At 50.1% G+C, this 25,536-nt stretch overlaps 1 protein-coding gene across 3 annotated transcripts in view; it reads left to right on the top strand.

Annotated features, from left to right (window-relative positions):
* The window catches only part of ACSBG2 (acyl-CoA synthetase bubblegum family member 2), a 30,857-nt gene extending 6,861 nt beyond the window's left edge, over positions 1-23,996 (top strand). Inside the window, exons 2-16 of one of the 3 annotated variants that reach the window (XM_044419016.1) lie at positions 1,237-1,361; positions 3,128-3,219; positions 4,935-5,170; positions 6,279-6,367; positions 7,603-7,723; positions 8,721-8,801; positions 9,927-10,076; positions 10,789-10,965; positions 12,244-12,425; positions 14,188-14,229; positions 17,169-17,402; positions 18,099-18,316; positions 19,733-19,872; positions 20,440-20,686; positions 22,126-23,996. In XM_044419016.1, the coding sequence (XP_044274951.1) occupies positions 1,249-1,361; positions 3,128-3,219; positions 4,935-5,170; positions 6,279-6,367; positions 7,603-7,723; positions 8,721-8,801; positions 9,927-10,076; positions 10,789-10,965; positions 12,244-12,425; positions 14,188-14,229; positions 17,169-17,402; positions 18,099-18,316; positions 19,733-19,872; positions 20,440-20,686; positions 22,126-22,217 (2,214 nt within the window). In that variant the 5' untranslated portion in view covers positions 1,237-1,248 and the 3' untranslated portion in view covers positions 22,218-23,996. Of the gene's footprint in view, positions 1-1,233; positions 1,362-3,127; positions 3,220-4,934; positions 5,171-6,278; positions 6,368-7,602; positions 7,724-8,720; positions 8,802-9,926; positions 10,077-10,788; positions 10,966-12,243; positions 12,426-14,187; positions 14,230-17,168; positions 17,403-18,098; positions 18,317-19,732; positions 19,873-20,439; positions 20,687-22,125 lie in introns of all 3 variants that reach the window. The other 2 variants (XM_044419017.1, XM_044419018.1) reach the window with 2 other exon arrangements.
* Positions 23,997-25,536: the final 1,540 nt, after the last annotated feature.

Genomic DNA, 25,536 nt, shown 5'->3' with positions numbered 1-25,536 from the left:
TGCAGCCTTTTGTGGACACCGGATTGGAAAAGGCCATGCGGAAGTGTGGAGCGGCATGCCTGCTCAAATTCAGCCGAAGGCCAGCGGCTGTCCAGGGATGGGCCATTTTCGAGGATGCTCATAGGATCTGGGGCGCTGCCTCCCTGCAACCCTTACCTAAAACAGCACATGGGTTCGAAATGCCCTGAATGCAGATCTTGGTCCTTTTTTCTCCAAGCTACAGCAGGATTGAGGGCTTATGATGGCTTGTCAAATGCCTTCCAGCCATGGGGCCAAGTTCCCCATTGAACGAGATCTTGGGGTCCCCTTTGCAAAGCCAAAGGCAAAAGAGGCAAGACCAAAACTGCTTCTGGGTGTCTTCTCAGCATTAGAAGGGGCTGGGACTGGGTTTTGAGATTGGCTAAGCAGGATAGTCAGTAAAAAAGGAAACCCCAAAGGGACACCCAATATTATCTATTCAGCCCTGTGTGTATGTTTTTCTTTGTGCATTACTCATATGCTAATAAAACTGTTCTCAATGCACCATATCAATGATTGAAAAAAGCAATAAAATATGAAGCTGTAAGACAATAAAATTTTAATTGGTTTAAGTTGTAAGTTGCCTGGTAGGGAGGGAGGATTATGGTGTTCACAATAAAATAAAAACAGATTGCATGTGAAATAAGAAACAGGGACACGCGGTTCTCGTGGGAGCAGGAGAGCAGCAGCCACTTTGGTTGTCGAACTGTGCGACTGAGCATGTACCTCCTTGAAGCTTGAATCAGTGCACCTGGGAATGGTTGGGATCCTCCTCCTGTGTCCTATTGTTTGCTGCTGGCGAGGCTGTCTGGGCCTGGGGGGTGTTGTGGGCTTCTGAATATTTTGCCCTGCTGCAGAAGGATGGAGGGATACTCGGAGGCCATCTAGTCCAACCCCTTGCTTGCTGCAGGAATCTTGCAGAGGCTGCCACCCACCTGGCTCTGCTTAAACTTCTTTCAAGGCAGCCTCTTCCTCCATTGAACAGCCCTGGCATTAGGAAGTGCCTCTCAGTCTTCCACCCAGATCCACTTCCTGGTCTTTTCCACCTGCATTCAGATCATCAGAACCTAATCTCAGGTTTCAGTCATCTCTTCTGGTGAAAGATGGCCAGCTCTTTCATCCTTCTTCAGAGGTCGTGGTTTCCCTCCCATTGCATTTCTGGGCCACCCTGTCCTGTCTGCCCTCTCCCTTCAATTAAGCACTTTCCTGTTTCAGCAGAAGGGGTCCAAGATGGCAGCGCTCGCCCAGACACCGGACTCATGTGCTGAGGCTTCAGTCCAGCCTCCCCCACCGGGCACCTGGAAGGCCTCACTTGATGGCATCACAGTATCAGCCTCTCCCAGGTTGGTGAGCGTGCGAATGAATAAGTCCTGTTGTTGCTTGCCCCCAGCCTGGCGCCCCCCCCCCCCCCCCGATGGGTCAGTTGGGAAGCTTGCAGACAGCCAGGGGGCTGTCGGGACCAATGCTGTGAGGATGGCACGCGATGGAAAGTCCCTTGCAGAGCTGTGGGCCACGAGGAGCCCCTGCCTTGTTGCTCTGTGCCGCAGAGAGGCCTAAGAGCTCATTTCCTCGGGGGCGTTTTTGCCCCTCAGCCCTGCTGGCACATGTCCCACAAATGGCGGAATGCTGGCAACCTGCCTCTTGTGGGGCTGACCTCACAAGGGCCGGATTCTAGAACAGGGGCCCACTTGGCTAGCCGGAGCAGGGAGACTGCTGCCAGGACATCGCCCTCCTTGGGCGCATGGGGGGCAGGCAGTGGGGAGGGGACCCGCTTCTCAAAACCGGTGCCTTCCACTGAAACCCCTGGGGGAGCTGGCATGTGTTTCCACCCTGCAGCTGAAGGATGCCTCGTTGACATGGGGAGGAAGGAGGTGTTTTAAAGTGCGACCCCAGCGCTCCTGTGGAGAGAGAGTAACAGCAGAGGAGGTGTTGGTGCGTTGCCAGCTCTGGTCACCCATCTACTGCAAAGGTTCAGACAGACTTTCGAGGCCCTTTCGCTTTGCCCCAGAGCTACATGCCGCTCTGTTCTCCTGCTGCCTCTCTCCTCTGTGGGTTCGGCAGGGTTCTGAAACGGAACAGAAGTGCCTGAGGCAGCAGCTGAATGTCTGCTTTCAGCGACATGAAAAGCACCCACCACCTACAGTTCCCAGGTAGTCAGAGCACTGCCGCTCGCCCTCCGCAGCCTGTTTCCAAGGGATGAGCCCTTCCCCGATCCCTACTCAACTGGGGTTCTTCTCCGAATACTCTCTATACAAAGATGTGGAGGATACGCTCCTTGTGAGTGGGCTTTTTTTGGGGTGCCCCGCAAATTCTGGAATGCCTTCCCAAAGAAACACAGCTGGTACCGTCTCCGCATGCCTTTCAGCACCAAGCAAAGCTCTCTTCATTCTCCCAGGCCTGCTAAATGGATTTTAACTGCTGCCTGGTGTGGGTGTCTTTTTAGTAGTATGTCGGAGCAACTGTGTTTTAAAAAGCTTTCCTCTATTGCTTAGCAGTCTGAATATCTCCCTCTTTTAACCTGTTTTAAATGTTCTGATGCTTTTACTTTTAAAAAAATAACTTTATTAATGGGTGTTCTTTGTTTTTAAAACTGTTTCTGTTTGCTTTTATTGTGTAGTTTGCCTGGAGAACTTCCACTAAAGGGCAACTCATACATTCCATAAATGCTATTTGTATTAATAACAATATTTGATAAATGCTCCTTTATCAGAAATCATGGATGAGGGAATATGATTAGTCTGTGTGGGGTAAGAGCAGTTAAAGGCCATTGATGTAAACTTTAGCAGAATATTAGGTATACCAGGACAGCAGCTTGGTGGTGCTTTTTATTTTAGCAACCAGGGTGACACGAAGCTCTTGATTTACGCATCCTCTTTTCTCTTTCCCCTTCCTTTCTTCCTTCCTCTTTCTTTTTTCTTCTTCTTTTCAACAAACTGAGCTGGGCAACTCTTGTCCAAAATCCTGAGTTTGCAAAAGATTGCAGAGAGCACCTGGCTGGGGCTAGGTCGGGATGCTGCCTCTGAAGCGGCAGAGCAGCCATGCCAAGAAGGATTTCATTGTGGGCCCAAGCAGAGCACAAACTGACCTGTCCCTTCTCTGCCTTTGGCAGTATTGAAAACCATCAGGGAGAAGAAGTCAAGGAAACCAAAGAAGAAGTCGAGGAAACCAGAGAGGCCGCAGCAGAGATGTTCCGGTCCAAAGGTAGGCAGGAGTGGCAGGCACACACTGGCAGCACCTCCTCGCAGCAGAGTCCCTGAGCTGGCCGTCTCACCACCTGGGGGCTGGGAGCCAGTGCCTGCCCGGGAGAGGGCATGGGAGCTGTTTGTGGAACACCTGGGTTGATTTTGAAGGTACACAATCTAAGAATTGGTGCTGGGCATCACCTCCTCCTGAAAACGCCCCCTCATCACCCTCACAGGCACAGCCCCCAGATCCATTCCACCTAGATTTCCTGGTTTGCTGTCTGTCCCATTTCTGCCCCCAAAATCTTCTCATGCCTGCTTGGTTCTGCCTCGCCCCTTTGTCTTGTGTTTGCCAGAATGTTGCCCAATTATTGCAGCCATTCCGGGGACGTTTTCCTGCATTCTCTCCCACAGCTCACGCACCTCCTGCCTGGCCAGGAACTCTTAACAACCTGGTGCTTTCCACATGTTTCAGAAACCAGCTCCCACCAGACCCATGCTAGCATTAGGGTGGCAAGAGTTGTAGTCTAAACACACGGGGGACACCAGGGGTGTGTTGGGCTCTAGCATGGTACTCCCCTCCTGTCCAGACCAGATTGCATCCCTGGAAGCTTGTTATAATGGGAATACCAGAATTCCCTTCTACATCCCTCTGACAGAAGATGCTACTAGTCCTCAAGATCTAAAATTAGAAGTGTTGGGGACACAAGGAACCCAATTCTCTTCTCATTCCAGATGCACAGGAGTTGGCTCTATAGCTCAAGGCAGGGGGCAAAGAGGGAACACAACTTTGTGTATGCTCAGGGTTATATGGTACAGCCAGTCTTTGCAGAACTTAAGTTTCTCCATGTGCATGTGAAGGAACAAACATTGGGCTTGCAAAAGAAGGGGAAAGGGGCCAGAGCCCAGTGGCAATCCCAGCATTGCTTGCACAAGGTGCCAGGTTTGTTACCCGGCAGCAGCTCCAGGTAGGGCTGGGAATGGAATCCTGGAGAGGCAGCTGAGATGGTCCTTGACTCAGTGGGCTGAGAATGGAGGTCAAGGTGAGTTCATGCCCTGTGTCCATCCTTAATTGGCCCTTTATTCAGAACCATGAGGACTAGAAACATGTTGGCTCAGTAGCAGAGCACCTGCCTTGCATGGAAAAGGCTTGACTTGCGATCCCTGGCATCTCCAAGCATTAGGAAATCCACTATCTGTCAGCATCCAGCTGCTAAGTTACAAGAACAACTTTGTATTTTCCTCATGAGCAGCTTAGAGACCTTTAGGAAAAGGCTTAGTATTGGGATGGCATATAAAATCAATTAATCAATCAATGGCTTTTGTCAAATGTGAATACTTTAAGAGGTACTTCTAAACATATTTATAAGCTGCTGTAACTCAAATATGTATATCTGAGACTACTTCTAGGAGCACCTTAAAAAGTTTTCAGTCTCCAATCTGACAATACAAGCTTAATGTTCTTTAAAAAAAAAAACCCTGGTTGCAAAACTTGTTTCCTTGATTCTATACAAGCTGCTCTGAGAGTCTTTTTGGCTGTGAAGCTGTATAAACATTTTTCTTCTTCCTCTTATTTTATTCTTCCAGCAGCTTTGACAGGTAGGCTAGGCAGAGGGTCAAGGACTGGCCCAAAGTAATTGCGAGACTTGCACTAACCATTATACTACGCTGTCTCTTAAGGCTTTTAACCTGTTTCTCTTCCCTTTCTTTCCCCCTTTCTCTGTGGGAACCCAGCACCCCCTCCTCTGGGGCTGTGGACCTGCAAGCGGGATGGTTTGGTCAGACTGCGGATGGATGAAAGTGGGATCGGCTGTGAGTCCCCACTCACCGTCCACGAGCTCTTCCTGAGTGCTGTGCGCACCTACGGCGACTACTTCGCCCTGGCCTCCAAGAAGCAGGGCAGGTGGACCAAGCTGACCTTCCGGCAATACTACGAGGAATGCCGGGTGGCTGCCAAGAGCTTTCTGAAGGTGCGCAGGGCTGGGCTTGTGTGGGGTGAAGAGCTTTAGCTCATGGCTCAATGCTTAAACTGTTCAGGATGCACATCTGTGTTCAGTGGTTTATAGCCACACAGTCAGGGTTGGGTCAGTTTCACAGGAGGCAAAGCCTGGCAAGTTTATTCCTAACCCAAGAAGAAACTGTCTTGAGCCTACAGAAAATGAGTTTTTTTCCCTACACGTACCTGTCTGGCAGAGAGGCATCTCAGATGGGAGGTTTTTCAGCACATGGGCAACATAGAGCCCTCCCTGCTGAAATACCCCTAAAAAATTACCCCCCCCCCCCATGGCACCAAAGCTGAGAAAAGAGCAGTCCTTCCATTTGCACTGGGAGACACCCTTTCTCACCAATAAATTTCCTCAGGGTGCTGGGAAATCAATATGGGGCCAGGACTCCTCACAACTACCCTGCTGCTGGGCAGCCAGCCCCAGCTTGCATATTGCGGCTGGTCACTTGGCGAGCTTTGCGTGGAAATTTGAACCTGGGATGCCCATCCTAGTCTGGCTCAACCTGAGCCAGCCTGGTCAGGGATTCTGGGAAATGTAGTTTGAAACACCTGGAGGCTCCAGCTGATCTTTGACTGTAATAAAGTTAATCTATAAGAATGCCTGGAGGATGATGACATGTCTGCCCCGAATCCCAAAGCCTCCTGGGGCCCCCGGAGTGGCTGTGATCCTGGGCTGAAGCTTCCCTGCGCTAAAATACTGTGTGCAGCTCTTGCTTGCTGCCGTCCTCTGCCCAGGCTTTGCCACACAGCTTGGGGACGCTGGAGTTGCGGTCCCGTGCGGGGTCTTCCCTGCGTCAGCTCTCCAAGGCCTCCCCCAGGGGGTGGGCCCAAGCCCTCCCCTCTGATGCTTCTGCCCCAGAACGGTGTGCAGCAGAGGGTCACGTCCCCCTGCTCCCCAGCCAGCTGGCTTGTTCTCGTGCAGCAGTGGCAGACTCTGCTAGGCTCGCTTCCACTGGGTCTTTGCTGCAGGGCCCCCCGCCATTGTGAGACCTCCGTCTGCTCTGGGGGAATAATCTGGCCCAGGCGATTTGGGGAGGAACAGTGGGGTTCACCCTCAGGTCTTTGCTTTACAGCTGGGTCTGGAGCCCTTCCATGGAGTCTGCATTCTGGGGTTCAACTCAGCAGAATGGTTCATCGCTGACATTGGAGCGATTCTTGCGGGGTAAGTCTCCTGCCCCAGCGCTCGGTGAAAGAGGAAGAATTGCAGCCACACAGGCCAAATGCCGCTGGGCCTGCTCGCCCCATCACTCAGCTGAGGAAGATTTTCGCCAGGGCAAATAACCACAGCCCCCTTTGCAGCAGTGTTCGGTTTGCAGGGTCTGCTTTGGTGCCAGATGCCAAAGCCCTGAGACCCAGTGCGCGAAGGTTGGTGTGAAGCTGCGGCCAAGGAAGAGGGAAGTAGAATTGCAGGATGAGTTCCCAAGCAGGCTGCGATTGTCCCGAGAATGTGCTTTCCGTGGCAGAACTGGGGCTCCTCCACCTGCCACCCCATCCCTCCCCTAGGAGCTTTCCTGATTTTATTGTTCTAATTTAGGAGAGGAAATAAATGGTGGTTTTTGTTCTGTTTTGTCTTGTTGCTGCTGTTAAACCATTGGAAACCAGAAGTTTTTGCTGACCAAGTGTAGATCAGCCGGGGATGCACAAATTCCAGTCTCTGGACAGTTCACAACTTTAAGTCACCCAACCAGACTTCAATGAGGCCCAACCCTGCTTAGCTTCCAAGACTGGGCAGGATCAGGCTCTTCAAGCTACGCAGAAGCGTCCTTCTGCCTCCACGATCTAATGAAAGTTTTCTGCTTTTCTGTTACTTTCTGGTTTTGGTAGGAATCCTCCTATTTCTTTTCTCCTGGAAAACTTATTTAGAGGCCTCCACTGATCTTTAAATAGATCCCCCCATTGAGTGCACAGCCTTGCTGCACCCAGTTTGATGTCATTCCCCTGACCACCAGCAGCCATCAACGCATGAGACACAGGGCTGCTTTAAACCCACGCTAACCGGAGTAGCCAGGGATCAAATCTGGACTTGGAGTCTCCTTTTGCGTCTTGCCCTGTGGCCTCACCTCGCAGTCTTGCTGACCCTCCAGGGCATCGCGGTGGGACAGTTCACATGGCAGCCCAGTTCTGAATTTCCTCTCTGCAGTGGAAGGAAGAAGCAAGAGCTGCTGTGCCCGGCTCCTGTGGAGCAGGCTGCTTCCCTCTGCAGAACAGGAGAGCAAACTCCGGGCTGGGAGAGCAAAGCCAGGCTCCCGTGGTGTCTCCCAGGGGCCATTCTGCCTTTCCACGGCTTGGTTTCCTGGCTGTTGCTTGGCTTTTCTTCCATTCCAACAATGTGCAACGCCGCCCCTTCAGCGAGAGGGCTTGGGGCCCAGGACTCACACCTCTGCTCCCACCCCACAGAGGCCTTGCAGTGGGCATTTACACTACCAACTCGCCCGAAGCTTGCCAGTATGTGGCGGAGAACTGTGGGGCAAACATCATTGTGGTACAGAACGACAAACAGCTGCAGAAAATCCAGGAGGTGAGGCGTGTTGTGCTGTCACGAGGGCGAGCAGAATCCCAAAGCGTTGCTGGTTCAACAGAGTGTCCTCAGGAATGACTTAAACTGATTTTCTTACTCTTGGTCACATCACAGCGCCTATAATCGGGGGTGGGGGGGGAGGGTGTCCCTCTATAGTGCAGCCTTTGGGGTTGGTCTGAGGGCACCTTGAGCATTTTTGCTGATTGCCCAGGAAGGAAGACCACTCTTTTGTCCTCTTCCGCATTGCAGATCGAAAGGACTAGTTTAGCAAAGCGGAAACTGCTGCAGCAGAGCATGTCTTCCCCAGGGCCAGGGTTAGGGAGAGGTTGGTATCCAGCCCAAGAAACGATTCCCCTGGGAAACTCGGAAGAGATGCCAAAGCTCAGGCTGGGAGGATCAGATGCGGCTTTCCTGGGTTCCCGGCCATCTGTGCCCCCTTTCTTGCATCCCAGGCTTTTGCACCCCTTTTCCCTCATTTGGAGAGGCCAAAATGTCTCTTGGGCTTTATGATGTCCTGGAGAACTACATGCCAATTCTGAGGTCCACCCGCCCCCAGAGCCACTCAGTTTCAGCACTGCTGCCAGCAAGCCAACTCCCGGCACAAAGTCTTCCCTCTGGCCGGGACTGGTCCTGCAGGGCCGGTTGGATGAGTTGCTTTCCATCTGGTCAGGGTGGGCCGTGGATGAGGCATAGCTGAGGAGAGAGACAAGGCTTGGGTTCATTCCGGCTGGCCTCGGGTGCAGGGTTTGCAGCCTGCTGCTCCACTGAGGTCAGGACAGCTGCTGATGCCTGGTGGGTGTGGGGGGGATGCATGGGGGAACACAGGCCTCTAACCCACACAGTGCCTTTCGCATCCCATTCGGGTCCCCCATGATCAGATGCCATTATGTAACCTGTTGTCATTATGTGTGCAGAGAAGAAAAACTTCCTGTTCTTGAGCCTTTCATGTGTTCTGGTTCTTGAGTGCTTTTCTTTCACTTGACCTTTTCTGCTTTAGATCCAGCACAGGCTGCCCCTCCTAAAAGCCATCATCCAGTACAGTGAGGAAATCAAAGAGAAAAAACCAAATCTCTACTCCGTGAGTGTTTTTATTACTCATTTTCTCATCTCTTCATTGAGCAAACTCTGGAGTACAATGTGGGGTTTAACCTTTGGTTTTGGCGGATTTTTTTTGTCAGGGGGAACCCTGCTCAATGCTGCTTTTTTTTTCCTATTGCCCCCAACCCATTAAATAGTTGAGCCTTTGCCCCAGCTCATTCCCATGCCTTCTCCTCTTTGCAACTCATGAGGACTAGAAACTTTAAAGAGCCTCAGAAGACAGCATGGTCCCTGCTTCTTTTCTCAATTCTTCTACGAGGAGTGTAGAAGCGTGCATTCTGCTGCTGCCAGTGGTCTATTTTATCTTCACAATAGGCTTGTGAGGTAGGCTGGATGAGGTAACAAGTGGCCCGTGCTCATGTTTGTGTAGGAATTCCATGGTTCCCTCCCCACATTTTATTCTTATAACATCCCTGTAAGGTAGACTCAAGGGAGAGATGCTATTGATCATTCTATTCTATTTTATTTATTTGGGACATTTCTATCTGTTCCTATACAAAAGTCTCAGGATAGCAGATCATTCTTCAAGTTTCATGGCCCTGAAAAGGCTTGAACCCGGTCTCAGTGATGTTTTCTACCCCAGGACTGACCTGACCACTCGGTTGAGAGGAAGATGCAGCAAATGACTGGTTTAAATCAGTTTTATCTTACTTCTGGACGTTTATTACTCAGGAGCGGAAATCCCCCTTTTATCCGTTGTTGCTGAGGCAGCCTGGGCAGCAAAGGTCCTGGGCCTGCCATGCTCTAACCACTGCATCACACGGCACGCTGGTGAGCTCTGGCGGTGTGTCTAAAAAGCACATGCTGTGCTTGGTGTTGTGGTTACTGTTGGACGGAGAAGACCTGGGTTCAAGCCCCACTCAGCCATGAAGCTCACTGGGTGACTATGGGCCAATACTTCACTCTTGTCCTGGCCTACCATGCAGGGTTGTTGTTGGGAGGATGAAATATTGCTGAGGAGAACCTCCAAGCCACCTTGCAAGGGCAACCCGGTGGGGTCAGGGGAAGCAGGATAGATGTGTAACCATAAAAACAAAAGTAAAACAAAGTGCAAATTTGTGTCCCTGGATCTCTTTCTGATTTTTGTTTTTGGGGTCCCATGCAGTGGAGCGAATTCATGGCCCTTGGCAGCACCATCCCAGATGACCACCTGGATAAAATCATCGAGTCTCAGAAGCCCAACCAGTGTTGCACCCTGATCTACACCTCGGGGACCACGGGGCACCCCAAAGGGGTCATGCTTAGCCACGACAATGTAAGTGGCGCCACGTGTGGGCCTTCGGGGAGCTGTTGGGCACCCTCTGTCCTCCAGCCACTTCCCAGGGCCCGGAAAGGATGGCAAGGCTCAAGGGGATAAGGCTGCCCTGCTTTATCTAGAGGAGGGCCAACTATCCAGGCAGTCAAATGGCGCTGGGGGCAGTGCTATCCGAGTGCAGGAGCTAGCCCCCTCTTCCGCGGATCAGCTTCCACTGGCACGTGGCGGGAGCTCACTCAGAGGCGGCAGGCAGACATCGCCGACTGGCGTATTGGTGACTTCTGTCTCGGAAGCTCCTGTTTTTGGCTGGATGAGGGCCAAAAACCTGAGCTGGGATCCCAGCAAGATGATGGGTGGGTGAGGGGCTGCCAAGAGCTCAACTGTTGGTGAACTCAAAGAAAAGCCAGGATGAGTGCAGTTGTTTCTGCTCGGTGGGGCTGCCTTCCCCTGGAAGGAACGGGGGTGTAGCTGGGAGATGCACTTAGACCTGATTTCCTCCCCAGGTGCACAAAAGGCCTTAGTGTGAGTGTTCAACTGTTGGTGACCTCAAAGAAAAGCCAGGATGAGTTCAGAGAAGAGCAACAAAGAGAACTAGGAACTTAGCAGATTGAGCTTTAAAATCTCTATTAGAAAGCCGTGCAAGGAGAGTTGGGAGCTTTTCTGGCTGTGGGCTGCTAGGACTGGAAAGCATCCGGTGTTCTCCACATTCCAGATCACATGGACGGCCAGGGCAGGAGGGGAGTATGTCAGCATGCGCAGGGCCACGGAGCAGCAAGAGATCATCGTCAGCTACCTTCCACTCAGCCACATCGCTGCGCAGATGATCGACATCTGGCTGCCCTTCGTGTTCGGGGTGCAAGTCTGCTTTGCACAGCCTGATGCGCTCAAGGTAGGGGCACCAAAGACAAAAACACCCTGGTGTGTTTTTATTTTTCAGGTGGGCAGGAGGCCTTCTGAAATAGTGCTATGAGGAAATCTTCCTTTTACTGCATCTCTGCTTGGCCTTTCCCACCAAAATGCCCAAGCCCACCTTCTGGCTGACTTGTACCTGTGCTGGGTTTAGGGCCCCCTTTCTCCTGACTCTTCCTCCTTTCCCCCACCAGCAAACCTTTAGTGCTTTCCCAGCTGCCCATCCAAAAGCATCAAAAGTTTTTCCTGCAGTTTTATTAAGTAGAATCATAGAGTAGTAGAGTTGGAAAGGGCCATGAAACCATCAAGTCCACCCCCCTGCTGTTGCAGGACACCAGTTTACACCCTCCCAATCAGAGGGCTGCCCAGCTTCCTTCTGAATGCCTCCCACCTCTCCGGGCAGCTGGTCCCACTACCATATTGCTCTGATGGTGAGGAAGCTTTTCCTGACGTCCTGCCTGAATCAGGGTTGTCGCAACTTGAATTGATTATTCCATGTCCTACCCTCTGCCATCAGCAAGAAGAGATCTTGACCTTCCTCTTTGGGACAGCCTTTGAAGAACTTCTGGTGAGATATCATGTCCCCTCTCAGTCTTCAGTTCTCAAGGCTGAACATGCCCAGTTCTCGCTGTCTGTCCTCACAGGGCAGTTTCCAAACCCTGGATCATTTTTGTTGCCCTCCGCTAAACCCTTTCTAATTTTTCTGCCTCTTTCTTCAATCTTGGTGCCCAGAACTGGACACAGGATTCCAGGTGAGATCTGCCTAGTGAGGAGTATAGGGGAACTACTGCTTCTTGTGATTTGGAAGTGGTGCTTCTGCTGATGCATCCCAAAATAGCGTTTGCCCTTTTGGCGGCTGCATCGCATTGTTGGCTCATGTTCAGCCCATTGTCCACAATCCTCCGAGATCTTTTTCTTCTCAGTTCTGTTGAGCCACGTATTCCCCATCCTGTATCGATGCCTTTGGTTTCTTTTTCCTCGGTGGAGGACTTGGCACTTGTCCCTATTCAATCTCCACCTGTTGCTTTCAGCCCAGCGTTCAAGTTGATCAAGATCGCCCTGGATCTTCATTCCGTCTTCCAGGGTGTTTGCTATTCCACCCAGTTTTGTATCGTCTGCAGATTTGACCCTCTTTCCTCGTACTTCCTTGTCCAAATCATTAAGAAAGAAGTGGGGACTCGAGCTGGGGCTTGTGCTGCACCAGGTGGATTCTCTGTTTCTTCCATCTCATGGCATCTCCTCTCCCCGATCCTCTCAGGGCAGCCTGGTGGAGACACTGAGAGAAGTGCGGCCCACGGCTTTCTTGGGTGTCCCTCGAGTCTGGGAGAAGATGCAGGAGAAGATGAAGTCAGTTGGGGCGAAGTCCTCGGCCCTGAAGAGGAAAATCGCCACGTGGGCCAAGCTGGTTGGACTTGAGACAAATCTGAAGCGCATGAACGGGTAGGAACAACTCCGGGGACAGGATCGAAATCGCACGTGTGTGGGAACTTTGCTGGTTCATGCTGAGTAGTGGCCTTGCGAACCAATTTTCAGGGTCAGCCCAGCACCCTCAGCATGTGTTGGACTATAAATCCCATCATCCACTGAGATTCTTATACATCCAGAAGGCTGGAGTTAATTGCAGAAGCAGTTAAGTGCAAAAAGATGAGGGACCCCAATTTTATTTCTTATGGGACTCATACCAGTAGGATCCCTAGAGGTTTCTATCTGTGTCAGTATGCCATTACGACTTGCACTGGCCACTCCAGCTCATGAGTTCCCACACATCTTATACCTCATATACAACTGGCAGGAACTGTAGCAACCTCCTATTTAAACAAGAGCTTAGTCCTCATGGTTGTGAAACAGGGCCGCTTTCAGTCAGAACAGTAGAAGGTGCCTTCACCTGAGTTCACTCTATGATCTATGTAGCCCAATATGGTTAACACTGACTGGCAGCATTTCTGCAGGGTTTCATACAAGGGGGTATTTCCTAGTCCTGCCTGGAGACACCAGATAATGAGTCTGGAATGTTCATGATGCAAAGCAGGGACTCTTGTACTCCTCTGTGGTTTAAAAAATAAAGCAAGTTTCTAGTCCTCATGGTTCTGAATTAAGAACTGATTTAAACAGGAGCAAAGAAGCAGCCTGACACTGAGTCGTCTCAGTCCATCTGATGCACTTATTGGCAATATTGATCAGCAGCTGCTCTTGCAGGTTTCAGACACAGGTTCTTCTGTAAAGCAGAGGCTCTGGCTGCATCCCTGGTGCAACACCCTAACCTAGGGCATGACTGAGCCAACAGCTCTCTTGCCACGTTGCATAGCTGAGTGGGAATTTGAACTTGGCTCTTCTGTGTTCTGTGCTGAGTCTGGCACCCTGCACAGCCTTCCCTTGGATTACCTTCCCAAAAGCCCCCAACGTTTTTGTTGCTTTCCCTAAAGCAGAGCTACCTGATGCATGTCCTGTTTTCTGGCCCCTCATGCCTTCATAAGCTGGCCTGAGCAAGCGGGACTGCAGGAAAGGTGCACTCCACCTGCTGAAGAAATGTGCTGCTTTCCTTCTCTTCAGTAGCCCAGAATTTATCTCAGATCCTTCTGGGTTTTCCTGCCCCCAAGCTCTGTTTGCTCCCCGTCCCTCTGAACGCAAGGCAGAATGGTTTTGCCCGCCCTGGGAGGAGCAGACCTTCCCAAGGCCCTGCCTCTCCAGCGGCTGGCTTGCCATGCGGCAGCCACTGCCAGGAAGGCTGGCGCCACGCAGCAGGCCCCATTCCCTCGGGTGGCCTGGTGTTTCCACTGGCTGGGTCCAGCTGGGGATGGGCTGGAAGCTGGCTCGGGGTTCGTTTTGTCCGAGGTGAGCTTGGCCTGCAGCGGGGCCTTCCAGACCCTCTTCCAGGTGTTCCGTAGAGGGATATCACGACATGAGCTCCCCGCTCTCTCAGAAGAGCCTCCATGACTCCGGCTGGAAGGGGCGCTGGGTGTGTTTGCCAAGGACCTCCTACCCCCAGCTTCGTAAGCCTTCCACTGGGAGGGCCGGCAGCCGCAGGCTGCAGTTCTCTCATCTCTTCTCTCCGCCATCTCCACGCTCATGGGCTGATCAGCAGGCGGGCCAGGAGTGCGGTTCTGCCCATCCGGAGTGCCACGACCACGTTCCACCCGCAACCTCGCATGCGGCATGTCGGCCAAGGCAGCCTTCCCCACACCCTCTTTTCTCTTTCCTGTAGAAATGTGCCTCCAATTGCATGTTGCTCGAAGGAATCGGAAAGGTACACTTCTCTTGAGTTGACAGCCAGACTGTGCCGCTCCTGTACCCAGCGTCCCTTGAGTCAGTCAGGCAATGCGCATCGGGACGCCAGCAGAGGCGCGGCAGGGAATCGGGGCTCACAGGGAGAGTGCCAGACTGTCACTATTAATCCGGGCGGCTGCAGTCCTCATGGCGGTGAGAGTGTTGGACTGGGGACTTGGGCAATCCGGGTTGGAGTCCCCACTCATTTCCCTGGGTGACTTCAGGCCAGTCCCTCACTCTTAGCCAAACCCACCTCACAGGGTTGTTGTTAGGAAGAGGAAATGGCACTATGCAAGTCACCTTGGGTTCCTCACAAGAGGGGCATAATTGCATAACAACATCATTGCTGCCCCTATTGTAATCACAGTATATTGCGAGTGCCCCTGGGCTGGAACACCCTACTAGGACTGTTCACTTTACCAGGGATCCATTCCTGATTGGTGGCTGGGACCAGTTTGAGACAGATGTGCCCAGCCTTGTTCATTTTTGCACACTCCTCAGGGCTATGGCCAGGGAGGCAATCGGTTTTTTTATGTATTTGCACACCTAAACATATTCCAGAGCGGTGAATACAAGATTTTTAAAAATAAAGGAAATACCCTCTATGAAAACAGAGCAACCATAAAAGCTGAGGGACAGCCCAAGGAGGGCTTCGTGGAAGAAAGATGTGTCAGGAGGCACAGGAAACCGCACGATGTCAGTGCATGCCTGAGGCCAGGAGTTCCACAGAAATGGGGCCTCCAGCCTGAAGGCTCTGCTCTGGGTGAGCACCCATCAGGGCAAGGACCATGTGGGACCACCCACCCCATGCAAAGATACGTGCCCTGGGATTATTTCTTAGGCTGGAATTCCAGATGCGCAAAGATGCCTCCCCTTGGCTCGGCATCGGTGGCTGTCCTGTTTCTACGCTGCTGCTCCCAATTTCATGGGCTGCCGTCTGTTCAGTTCTTTTGAGGATTTCTGTTTATTTCTTCTAACCTACTGATATGCCTGAAATCTTTGAGCAGTCAGAGTAAGAAAAAATAGAAACAGAATGCTGCATAAAGACCCAGCTGAGATATCAGAAGCCTGCTAAAAGCATCACAGAAAGTGGCAAAGCCAGAGCAGTGCAGTTTCTAAGGTGGGAAAATCCGGAGCAATTTAACTGTTCTTCACAAAACCACCGTTTTCTGGCTCAGGAGCCCCTTGTTGGGAGAGCATGCTAGGGCAGGGAGCCACCACCAAAAGGCCCTTGTGTGTTGCTACTAGCTGCCCCGCCGTTGGTTCTGGGGTGGCCAATCTGGCCTCCTCTGACAAACCTCAGTCCACCAGGCTGCAGAAGGCTGGTATGCTGCATTTTTCAGATGGCATCGGTAGGTACCACAGGCAGACAAGACCCTTCCTAATTTAGGGAAGGACCTTGCTGGACTCTCCTTCGGGGTGGGCTCTTCTTTCTCCTCCAGATGGTTTGATATAAAGAGATGCCTTGTTTTGCTTGCAGTGCCTTGAGAGGCTAACAAATTTATTTCAACCCAAACCCAACCTTCTGCAGTCCATTGTCATTCAGATGCAGTGAACTACATGTCCCATTATGTCTGGCCAGAGTCTGCCCATGTTGGCTTAGGTTGATGGGAGTTTGTGTTGGGTAAGGTAGCTGCAAAGTAATGGCTAGGGTCCAATCCCTCACTCAAAATTCTTTCAGCCTGATCTACCTCACAGGGTTGTTGTGAGGAAAAGCGAAGTGGTGTGGGGAAGAATCACACAGCCATCTTGAATTGCCCAAGAGAGCAGTGAGATGCAACTGTAATGTTAAACAGACCAGCTTCACCTCATTCAGACATGCCTCACTTTGTGGGTGTTTTCAGCTTGCAGAATGGCCGACTTGGTTGTAGTGAGACAGCTTTCCATCTTAACCGGCCTCCTGGGCCAAGTTTCCATGGCACACCTCTGCCTTCTGAGTGGTCTGTGCTTGTGGCAAACCTCAACACCAGTGCTGTGAGGTAGGCAGTCTGAAAATGAATCCCAGATTGGCAGACTAGGGCAGAAGCCAAGAGGACTTCAGGCTGCCTGGGAAGTCTGTGGCAGGGCAAGGCTGCAATACCGACTGGGCCGCCAGTGAATCCAGCTGCATTTCATAGGTTGTCGGGCATCTTGCGTTCCTTTCTCAGCTTGCTGACCAAATTGGATTTTTTCCTCAGGATTGTTCAAGATCTTTGTTCTACTTGCAGAAGTGTGCAAGAGCATAAGTGTGTGCTTGCGCAAATCCCCCATATCCTTTGCGGTATTTGCATGGCTCAGAAAAACCAGTCCACTCTGGAAGATGCAGGCTGGACTCATTGAAAGACAAGCGCATTTAAATCTGTGGTGGATCTCTGTGCCATCTGACTCGCGGTCTGGAGAAGGGGGCATCCTTGGCGATGCAATGGCCAAAGGGCAGCTCTGCCTCAGAGAGATAGTTCTTCCCTCAACGGCAAAATAAGGTTGTCCTCCTGGTTCTGAATAAAGGACTGGTTTTACATCAGAGTTGTCTTACACAGAGTTTGCCCTTGGTCTGATGAACTCAGCATTCCATCAGAAGGGAAGTTTCCAGACGTTTGGGACTTCCACTCTCAGAATTCTCTCCCAGCATAGCTCATAGCCAAGCATGTGCTGAGTGAGGAGTCCCAAGACATCTGGAGGTACCCCTGGCCTACGGGAACAGACAATGGTTCTCTGGAGTCCCTGGGAAAATAAGGTTTCCCAGCCCAGGGCAGGCACACCATATGACAGGTCTTTCCTAGCCCTTCCTGGAGACTCAGGGACCTCCCACCTCAAAGCTGGGATTCCATGCCGGAGCGGTGCCTGCTCCCTTGCCAAAGCTCCCGGCTGCTCTTTGAAAGCCTTGTGGAGGTACCAGCCACCCGCCGACACTGCCAACACCTGCTGTTCCTGTCTCTGCAGGGCTGTGGATCTGCCCCTGAATTACCGCCTGGCCAGGACATTCATCTACAAGAAGGTGCGGAAGGCCCTGGGCCTGGACCGGTGCACGAAATGCTACACCGGAGCGGCCCCGATCATGAAGGACACCTTGGAGTATTTCCTCAGCCTTGACATTCCAATCTTTGAATTGTATGGCATGAGTGAAAGCACTGGCCCTCATACCATTTCTGTTCAAAGTTCCTTCAGGATAACCAGGTAGGGAAAAGGAGGACAGGGTCAACCCTGCTGTACTGCATGTGAAATCTCTGCATTCAAATGCTTGCTTTTGTGTCAGGTTTCTAGTCCTTAACCTGCAAGATCTGATCTTATCTCCCTAGGCCTGAGGGGGGCCAAGAAGGATTTCTAATAGATCACCAAACCATTTATTTGACAATAGAGCCCCCAAATGTCTTTATACCTTAAAGGCATTTTTGAAATAAAAATAAAATAACTGTGATTTTTAAAAAAAAAAAATCTAATCACCAAAAAGGGACATAAGCAGGGCAAAAAGAATCAGAGGGTGTTGACCAGGTCAACATTTGGCCCCAAGGAAATGGCTAATTCACTGGCTCAGTGCTAAAACAAAAGTGTTGCACCTTTCTTGTAGTTAATAATTTGTCTACACTCAGAGATACAAATGGCTTGACCTCAGTTTACTTTAAATACCTTTCTGCATTTGTGGAAAAGACTTGGGGAATTGGAAATCAACTCCCTGAAGGCTGTGACAAAGACAGTGCAACAGAGCCCTCTCTCAGTGCTGGCAGGGGATGATGGGAATTGTACGCTGAGTATCTCAGTGGCGCCAGGTCAGTGAGTAGACAGTGGTGCAGAAATAAGGCAGGCTCCCGCTATTGGGGTGAGCGGCGCGTGTCCAACGCAGCTGCTCACGCCCCAGCTTGCGCCCTTCTGCAGCTGCGGCAAAGAGATCACGGGCTGCAAGACGATGCTTTTCAAGCCGGACCATGAGGGCATCGGAGAGGTTTGCTTCGCGGGACGCCACATCTTCATGGGGTACCTGAACATGGAAGACAAAACGAGAGAGGCGATCGATGAGGATGGCTGGCTGCATTCTGGTGATCTCGGGAAGCACGATGCGGACGGCTTTCTCTACATCACAGGGCGAATCAAAGGTAGGCCCGCCTGCCCCTTTTGCACTGTCCTCAGAAGGGCTGGATCTTGCACAGGACAACACTGGGTCTTCCAAGCTGGGCGCACCACAAGGCATGGGCTTTGGTGGCTCAGCGTTTGCATGTGGCGGCAGCCGTCCTGGTCCTCTAGATTTTGGCGCACACAAACATCCCCAGGTTCATTCATACTTGCCAGTCCCTGCCGTGCATGATGTCGGAGCACTCCTCTGGACCTGCTGTTAGATGCACTTAGGAAACACATTTACCTACTTTGTTTACTGCCCGATACCTGAAACCCTCAGGTTGGTTTTGCCACAGTTCCTGTACCGGGACCACAATACAATAAAAACACCACCCTCCTTCCCACTGTGCAAAATGCAAAAAAACAATTTTGCAGTTTTAAAAGAGTAGTCAGCACAAAGCCAAACTGTTCAGCATGGGAACCTCTATTGCGCGATCCACTCTGTGTGAGTGTGTGCGTGTGCGCGCGCATGGGCATGTATGCAGCCGTCCTGTTGATACCAGCGTCCAGAGGCATGTGCCATTCATTTTGTAGCCAAACCCAGCATGGATCTGTCCTTACAGCACGTGTGCCATGAGCTTGTACGAACACGCTTCTGCACACTCTGTACCCAGGAAGCCCCGTGAGATTCCTGCCTCACAGGTGAACTCATTCCTGCCTCCTCTTGGCATGATCCCAAGGGCCAGTGCAGGGTGGCAGTGGAAGTGTTGGCTGGGGATTCAGGGTATCCCAGTCACGGTCTCCCCTTGGCCATGAAGCTCCCCAGGTGACTCTGGGCCAGTCACTAGCACTCAGCCCGACCTACCTTGCAGGGTGGTTTTCAAAATCAGAGCGTTGTTTCCAAGTAGCCCCGATTTTTCACCTTTTTCTTCCAAATAAATGAGCCAGTGTGGTGTAGTGGTTAAGAGCGTGGGACTGGGACTCAGGCGATCTGCGTTCTAGTCCCCACTCAGCCATGGAGCCAACTGGGTGACTTTGGGCCAGTCACAGCCTCTCAGCCCAGCCTACCTCACAGGGTTGTTGTGGGGATAAGATGGAGGAGGAGAATGATGTAAGCTGCCTTGAGTCCTTTGTAGGAAAAAGGCAGGACATAAATCGGAAAATAAATAAATAAATAAATAAACACTTGTCAAAACCAGGGGTGAGAATAGAGCCAGTGACACAGCAGCCACTGGCCAATCTTGAGTTGCCCACAACTTCATCCAGATGCTCAGTGGCCTTAAATCTCAGCGAGAGGCGTGGGGAGAGTTGCAGTGAACCAGTCTCCAAAACCATCTCCGGCCTTCCAATTGCATTGATCCAGAAGAGTCCAAAGCATTGGATCTCCTCCCCACAAAGTCAGGGTCACTGGCATGCCAGGATCCTGACAGGCCCGGGCCCTGCGGTCTCCCTTCCAGAGCTGATCATCACAGCAGGTGGAGAAAACATCCCCCCGGTCCCAATCGAGGAGGCCGTCAAGGAGGCTGTTCCCTTCCTGAGCAACGTCATGCTGGTGGGCGACAAGGCCAAGTTCTTGGGGATGCTGATGACACTGAAGGTATGTCCTGGCTGCTCTTCTTGGTGCCCCCTCCCTTCCCTTCCCCAACCCAAGACAAAGCCAACAGTGTAGTTAGAGCTGCAGTCCCCAAACAGTGCCTCAAAAAAACCAGAGTTTGGGGTGGGGAGTCCTTTTCCTTCCCATCCATGTAGGGCTTTGGCCAGGGGACACTCCCAGGAGTCAGGATACCTCAAGCCCTAAGAAGGCAGATGACCTCCACTTTTTCTTTCTTTTTCTCTTTTCCTTTCCTTCTCTCTTTCTTTGTCTTTAGCTTCTTCCTCCCACTTCTCTGTCTTGATCTTCCTGGTCTCCTCTCACTCTTAATTTCTCCCCCTTTATCTTTCACCATCCCTTTCTCTCTCTCGCTTCTCTTTCTCTCTTCCCTGCCCTTCCTGCCCTGCCCTGCGCACGGGCAGAGGGACAGTTTGCTCCTGCTCAGCTCTGGCAGCGCAGCCATGGAGGGCTCATGAGGCTGGGGGGGCCTGGACTGCTTGCCACCATCCACTCTCACTGGGGCGGGTGGAGGGACGGCAGCGGCTGCTGTCACAGCTGTCCCTTGTTTTCCAGTGCAAAGTGAACCTGGACACTGGTGAGCCCGAGGATGAGCTCACCCCCGAAGCCATTGAGTTGCTTCACAAGCTGGGCAGCAAAGCCACCAAGGTCTCTGACATCGTGAACAGCAAAGACGCGGCCGTGTTCACTGCCATCCAGAAAGGGGTGTCCTTGGTCAATGATCACGCGACCTCGAATGCACAGAAGATCCAGAAGTGGGTGCTCCTTGGGAAGGATTTCTCCATTGCTGGCGGAGAGCTTGGTAAGTGTGGAGTTGTGGGGCAGTTCAGAGGCCTGGGGCTTGTTACAGCTCAGACCTGTGGGGAGCAACCTTGCCTTTGCTCCTATGTGCCCCAGGTGTAAATTTAGGATGTTCTTTCAGTTTAATTTAATTTCCCAGGAGGCAAAGCCAGCCAACCCACTGCCATTCATTCCAGCTTGTCTCCAGCGAAACACATTTTTCCGTGACTTTGCACCCTGCCCCGGATCATCTCAAAGTGATTGGAAATCTCCCAGTTTCAGTTGCTTTGTGGGAGGGGTTCTTGCAATTTGTGGGGAAGGGGTCAGTGAACTCTTTCCTCCTCAGCTGCATTTCTTCTTGAAAATTGACCCTGTGTGGCACTTCAGCTGAGAAGAAAAACTTTCTGTTTGCTCCTTAAGCGCTCTGGGTGCTCCAGTGAATATATCAGGGCCTTGCGAAATAGATTTGGGGCCAGCGGCCCAAAACTTCACAGAACCCCTATGTGTATTCAAGAGAAGGAAAGGACAAAGGTGCAAGGAAACCATTGACAGAGGGTGCCACAGGTCTTCAGGTGTTTTTTCTCAGGGAATCCTGCTGGCCGAGAACCATGGTTTTTTGCATTTTCCCGAGGAGGAAGCAAGTTGCTAGTTCTCATTGAGAGATGTAGGCAGTGCCTGTTAAAAATCTCAGAAACCAGAGAGGGGGAGCTGGGTAAAAATCAGCAACTGAGGGTAGAAATTTACTTGCCTTGAAGTATAACAGCTACCTGAACCATGCAAGCACCTGTTTGCCCAGTCAGGCTTGGAATGGCTGTGAGGCAGGAATGTTTCTCAAAACCCTTCTAGCTCTACCACCAGTTTGCAATTCATGCGCTGATATATTACATTTCTATACAGCCCAACAGCTGAATAACTGAGCCGGTCACAAAAATTAAAATCCTACATTTGCAACATGAAAGAATACCATATAAATCCTTTATCCAACAGTTAAATAATCAAATTAACTGTGGAATAGTTAAAAACAATACTAGGAGTTGATAAAACAACAGATATTTTAAAGGTCCTGTCAGATGCCCAAGGATAAGTAACCTAGCACTGAAAATACGATTGTGTTGGTTGCAGGCAGAGCTCACTGGGGAGATTATTCAACAGTTGGGGTGGGGGGGGGGCACCACAAAAAAGACCCACCCCCTTTTCCATCTTCATGGCTGCTCTTGGAAAAGACACTTAAGGAGGCCCTCAGATGCTGGTTGTAATATATGGGTGGTATTGTAGGTCAAAACCAGCATGGAAACATGCAGGCAAGGGGGCCGGAACTGGTGCTTACACGCTCAGACCTCCTGGTCCCTGCTGCGGACTGGCACAAGCTTCAGGAGCAGCCCTGTGCAAGGGACACGGCAGTAATCTAATGTGGGATTTCTCCTCAGGCAACATTTATCATATTTGGTTGTTTTGTTCTAGGCCCCACAATGAAGCTAAGGAGGCCTGTGGTAGCCAAGATGTACAAAGAGCAAATAGCTCAAATTTACTTGGAAACACCAATGATCAAGTAATAGCTGAATCAACTGGCAAACCTGGCCCGCCTCTCCCAGAAGTTCTCTCTTCCGCTCCTCTCTGCTGTCTTTGTAAATATGACCCGGTCTTTCCATGGATTTGCTTGGCCCAGGAGAAATTCCCTCTCTTTCCCCCCTAAAAAACGAGGTTTCAATAAAGGCAGCTCCCTGAACCCAGCTGTCCTTTTCTCTCTCCTTCCCCGCATCCCTACTCAGCACCCTGCATGTCTTGGTTGCAAAGCCTCAGGAGTGCTTGTTGCCTTCTTTCTCTTGGGCCACTTTGGGATTGCCTCCCGGGATCTACCATTTTTTTGAAGAATACTGGAAGACAATCACTGCTTTCTCCAAAGTTCGTATTTTCCCTCTCCTGATTGTGCTGAAACAAAGATATCAAGAACTTGATTCCAGAATCACTTGAGGAAAATTTCTCTCTCTGCGATTGTACATCACTCTGTAAAGCAAACACTTTTTCCTCCGTCACAGGATGCTCTTCTAGAAACCTGAGGAGATGTTGGCCAGACGTATCTCCGTACTATTACTAGACTATCTGTGAATGTTGCTTGCTTAGGTCTGTCCGTGCGGTGAAGTAGCTTATGGTTCAAGACTTCACAAAGCCCGTTCCCACCCTGCTCCCCAAAGTCCCACAGACAATGACTTTGCACATGCGATGGATCACTTTGAATAGCAGGAAATCCAGCACGGGTATTGCCTTTGGGTGGTGCACACGGGTTGTCTGCTTAGTACTAACAAGGCTCAGCTTGGGGGTGCCAGCTGCCTTTTGAAGCGTTATGCACAGCTCCTTGATGGACATCTATTTCTCCAACGCCTGACGATGTCGAGCTGGTCACTCTGATAACTAGTTCTGACACTTCCTCAGCCGTGGAGGTAAAATTGGAAGAAACCGGAGGTTTTTCTAGGGATGTGGATGCCTGTGCCATTTCCTACCCCCTATGCTACCAGCAAAAAGGATCATGAGGTGCATCCAACATGCTTCCCAGGAGGATTTGAACTTCTCCAGAACTTCTCCAGAGTGGAGAAGAGATGAGCTGCTGGGAACCATCTGAAGTTGTTTTTTCCTTTTTCATTTAGGTAGTCTGCACATGTGTTTGATTTTTGCATGTGATGGAAACCCAAGACCTACCTCCCATTAAATTGTCAGGGAAATGCTAGGTGTGTTCCCCTTATTCCTCTCCCCACCTCCTTTTTATATGAACCCCCCTCTATTTATATGAATTCACAGCAATTGTGACTAGTGTATAACAAAAAACACTGGGCTATCCAAAGAGATGCAGGCTGTGCTTCGGGGTACCGTTTCTGTCGAGCATGTATTTGCACGGGTGGCTTTGACACAAGCACAGTTCACGTGTACTGAGTATGGATTGTTGTGTTACTGGGTTGCTGACAAATCACGGGTTATTGTTACATGCAAACTCTATACTGTGGTTTAACCCTAACTATGAACAACCCAGAAAGAGAACTTACAGTTTGTTGCTGAGTTGTAAACTCTGAGCTGTTCATGGTTAAGAAACCATACTGCAGGGTTTGCATGTTAAAGCGGCCTGGGCACTCATGCATACCTGTGGAGAAAGGAGATTCATGTGGAGTAGGAAAGACATCTGGAATGTAACACTACTGGATCCTTGGTGGTTGTGGATGCAGTATAATCATGGAAGGGTTGTTATTGGGTTTGGGTTTTTTAAACCCTAAAAGACTCATTCAGAGTTAATTTGCTCCTATTCTGTTTTGCTACAAATAATGTTGAATAAATATATGAATGGCTCACAGTGTCTGTATTTTTTTTCTCCTTCCCCAATCCACAAATGCTTGTTCTTGGTTGAACTTTTGAAAATCAGATTAATGCTGCAAGTTAAACATGGAATTCCCTATACCTTTTTATTTAGAATGAGTCTATTGCATTTGTTTGTTTGTTTATTAAAACATTTCTATTATTTATTTATTAATTAAAACATTCTATTCTATTTGCTAAACTGTAGCTCAGCTAAATCAGCATTAGTCAGGCTGACAAGGAGAAAATTTTGATTTTTTTTTTAAGAATCTTGCTCTATTTATTTATTTATTTAGGGAATTTCTATGCCGCCCCATTCGCCGAAGCCTCGGGGTGGCTCACAATCATAAATAACACAAAACAATATAATCATTAAACCTACAGTACTTCCATTTCTCCCTCTCAGATATTTCAGGTCAATTACTTGTGCTGCTTTGGGACAAGTATCTCATCTTAATGTGAGTAAAACAAATATGCTAAATTAGACAACACTCTAAGCCCTAGAATAAAATTCCAATTGCATTTTTATTTTGGTTGTCATAGAAGCCAGAGCATTAAAAAAATCCAATGTGAGCTGAAATGACTAGGCACGTATTAGGTCATTTGCATGGGAAAATTTTCCAGAAAACCCAATTCACCAAGTGTTGTTTGAAGTTAAACAAGGGTGTGCCTTTCAGAGAAATGTTAGTTTTAGGATATAACCCTCATGTAGGACTTCTGTCAAAACATGCACTTCCCAGCATCCCCCAACCAACCATACCTTCTTCCAGAAAAAAAAGGGAAGCTGCTGACATTTGGATGACTGGACTAATTCACCACATTAGTTGCTTACACGGGATTGTCCAGTCGTGTGTGCAGGTTAGTGCGTGATGATCAGAGACAGCATTCATCCAGGAACTTGTTCTTGAGCTGTTACAAGGTAACCAGGTGTTACAACAGGGATCTTGATGTATGGATTGCCCTGTTGCTGTAGTTCTCCAGCAGCATCTCAAGAACAATGAAACGTATTGGAAGAATAATGCACTATCAGGACTATAATCATCCGATTTCAGGCCGTGGGTAGGCTTGCCTTCAGAAATAAGGACATAGTCAGTGTGAGAGAGGATGAATGTGGGAATGCTTGCTTGGAAAAGCGAGGCATTCCCCAGTGTGAGAGATTAGACACAACAGCCCTGCAAGGAGGAGGGCATGTTGTCCCTAGAAATCACCCCATCAACAGTGTCCCATAAATACGGTCAGAGACCATAGAAAATGGGCATCTCACACCCTTCCTCCCCCCACAAAGGATCTGAGCTAGCTAATATTGCTAATGAGCATCATGGACCATATTTATATGTAAACTGCTTTTAGTTTTTTTATGTTAAGTACTATATAGTTTTTAATAAATTTAACAAGGGAATGATTGATTTCTAATTGAATTTAAAATAGATTTTACGTTTTTACACCATCCCTCTTTGAGTTCCATCTTAACTGCAAAAATTCAACAATTGCAAAGATGTCCCAATAACTTTGACAAAAGTTGGAGTCCTCTGC

This window comes from Varanus komodoensis, unplaced genomic scaffold, assembly GCF_004798865.1.
Source record: "Varanus komodoensis strain SLA01 unplaced genomic scaffold, ASM479886v1 scaffold99, whole genome shotgun sequence".
In the NCBI taxonomy this organism is placed as follows: Eukaryota; Metazoa; Chordata; class Lepidosauria; order Squamata; family Varanidae; genus Varanus; species Varanus komodoensis.
This window is presented reverse-complemented; position numbering and strand designations above follow the sequence as displayed.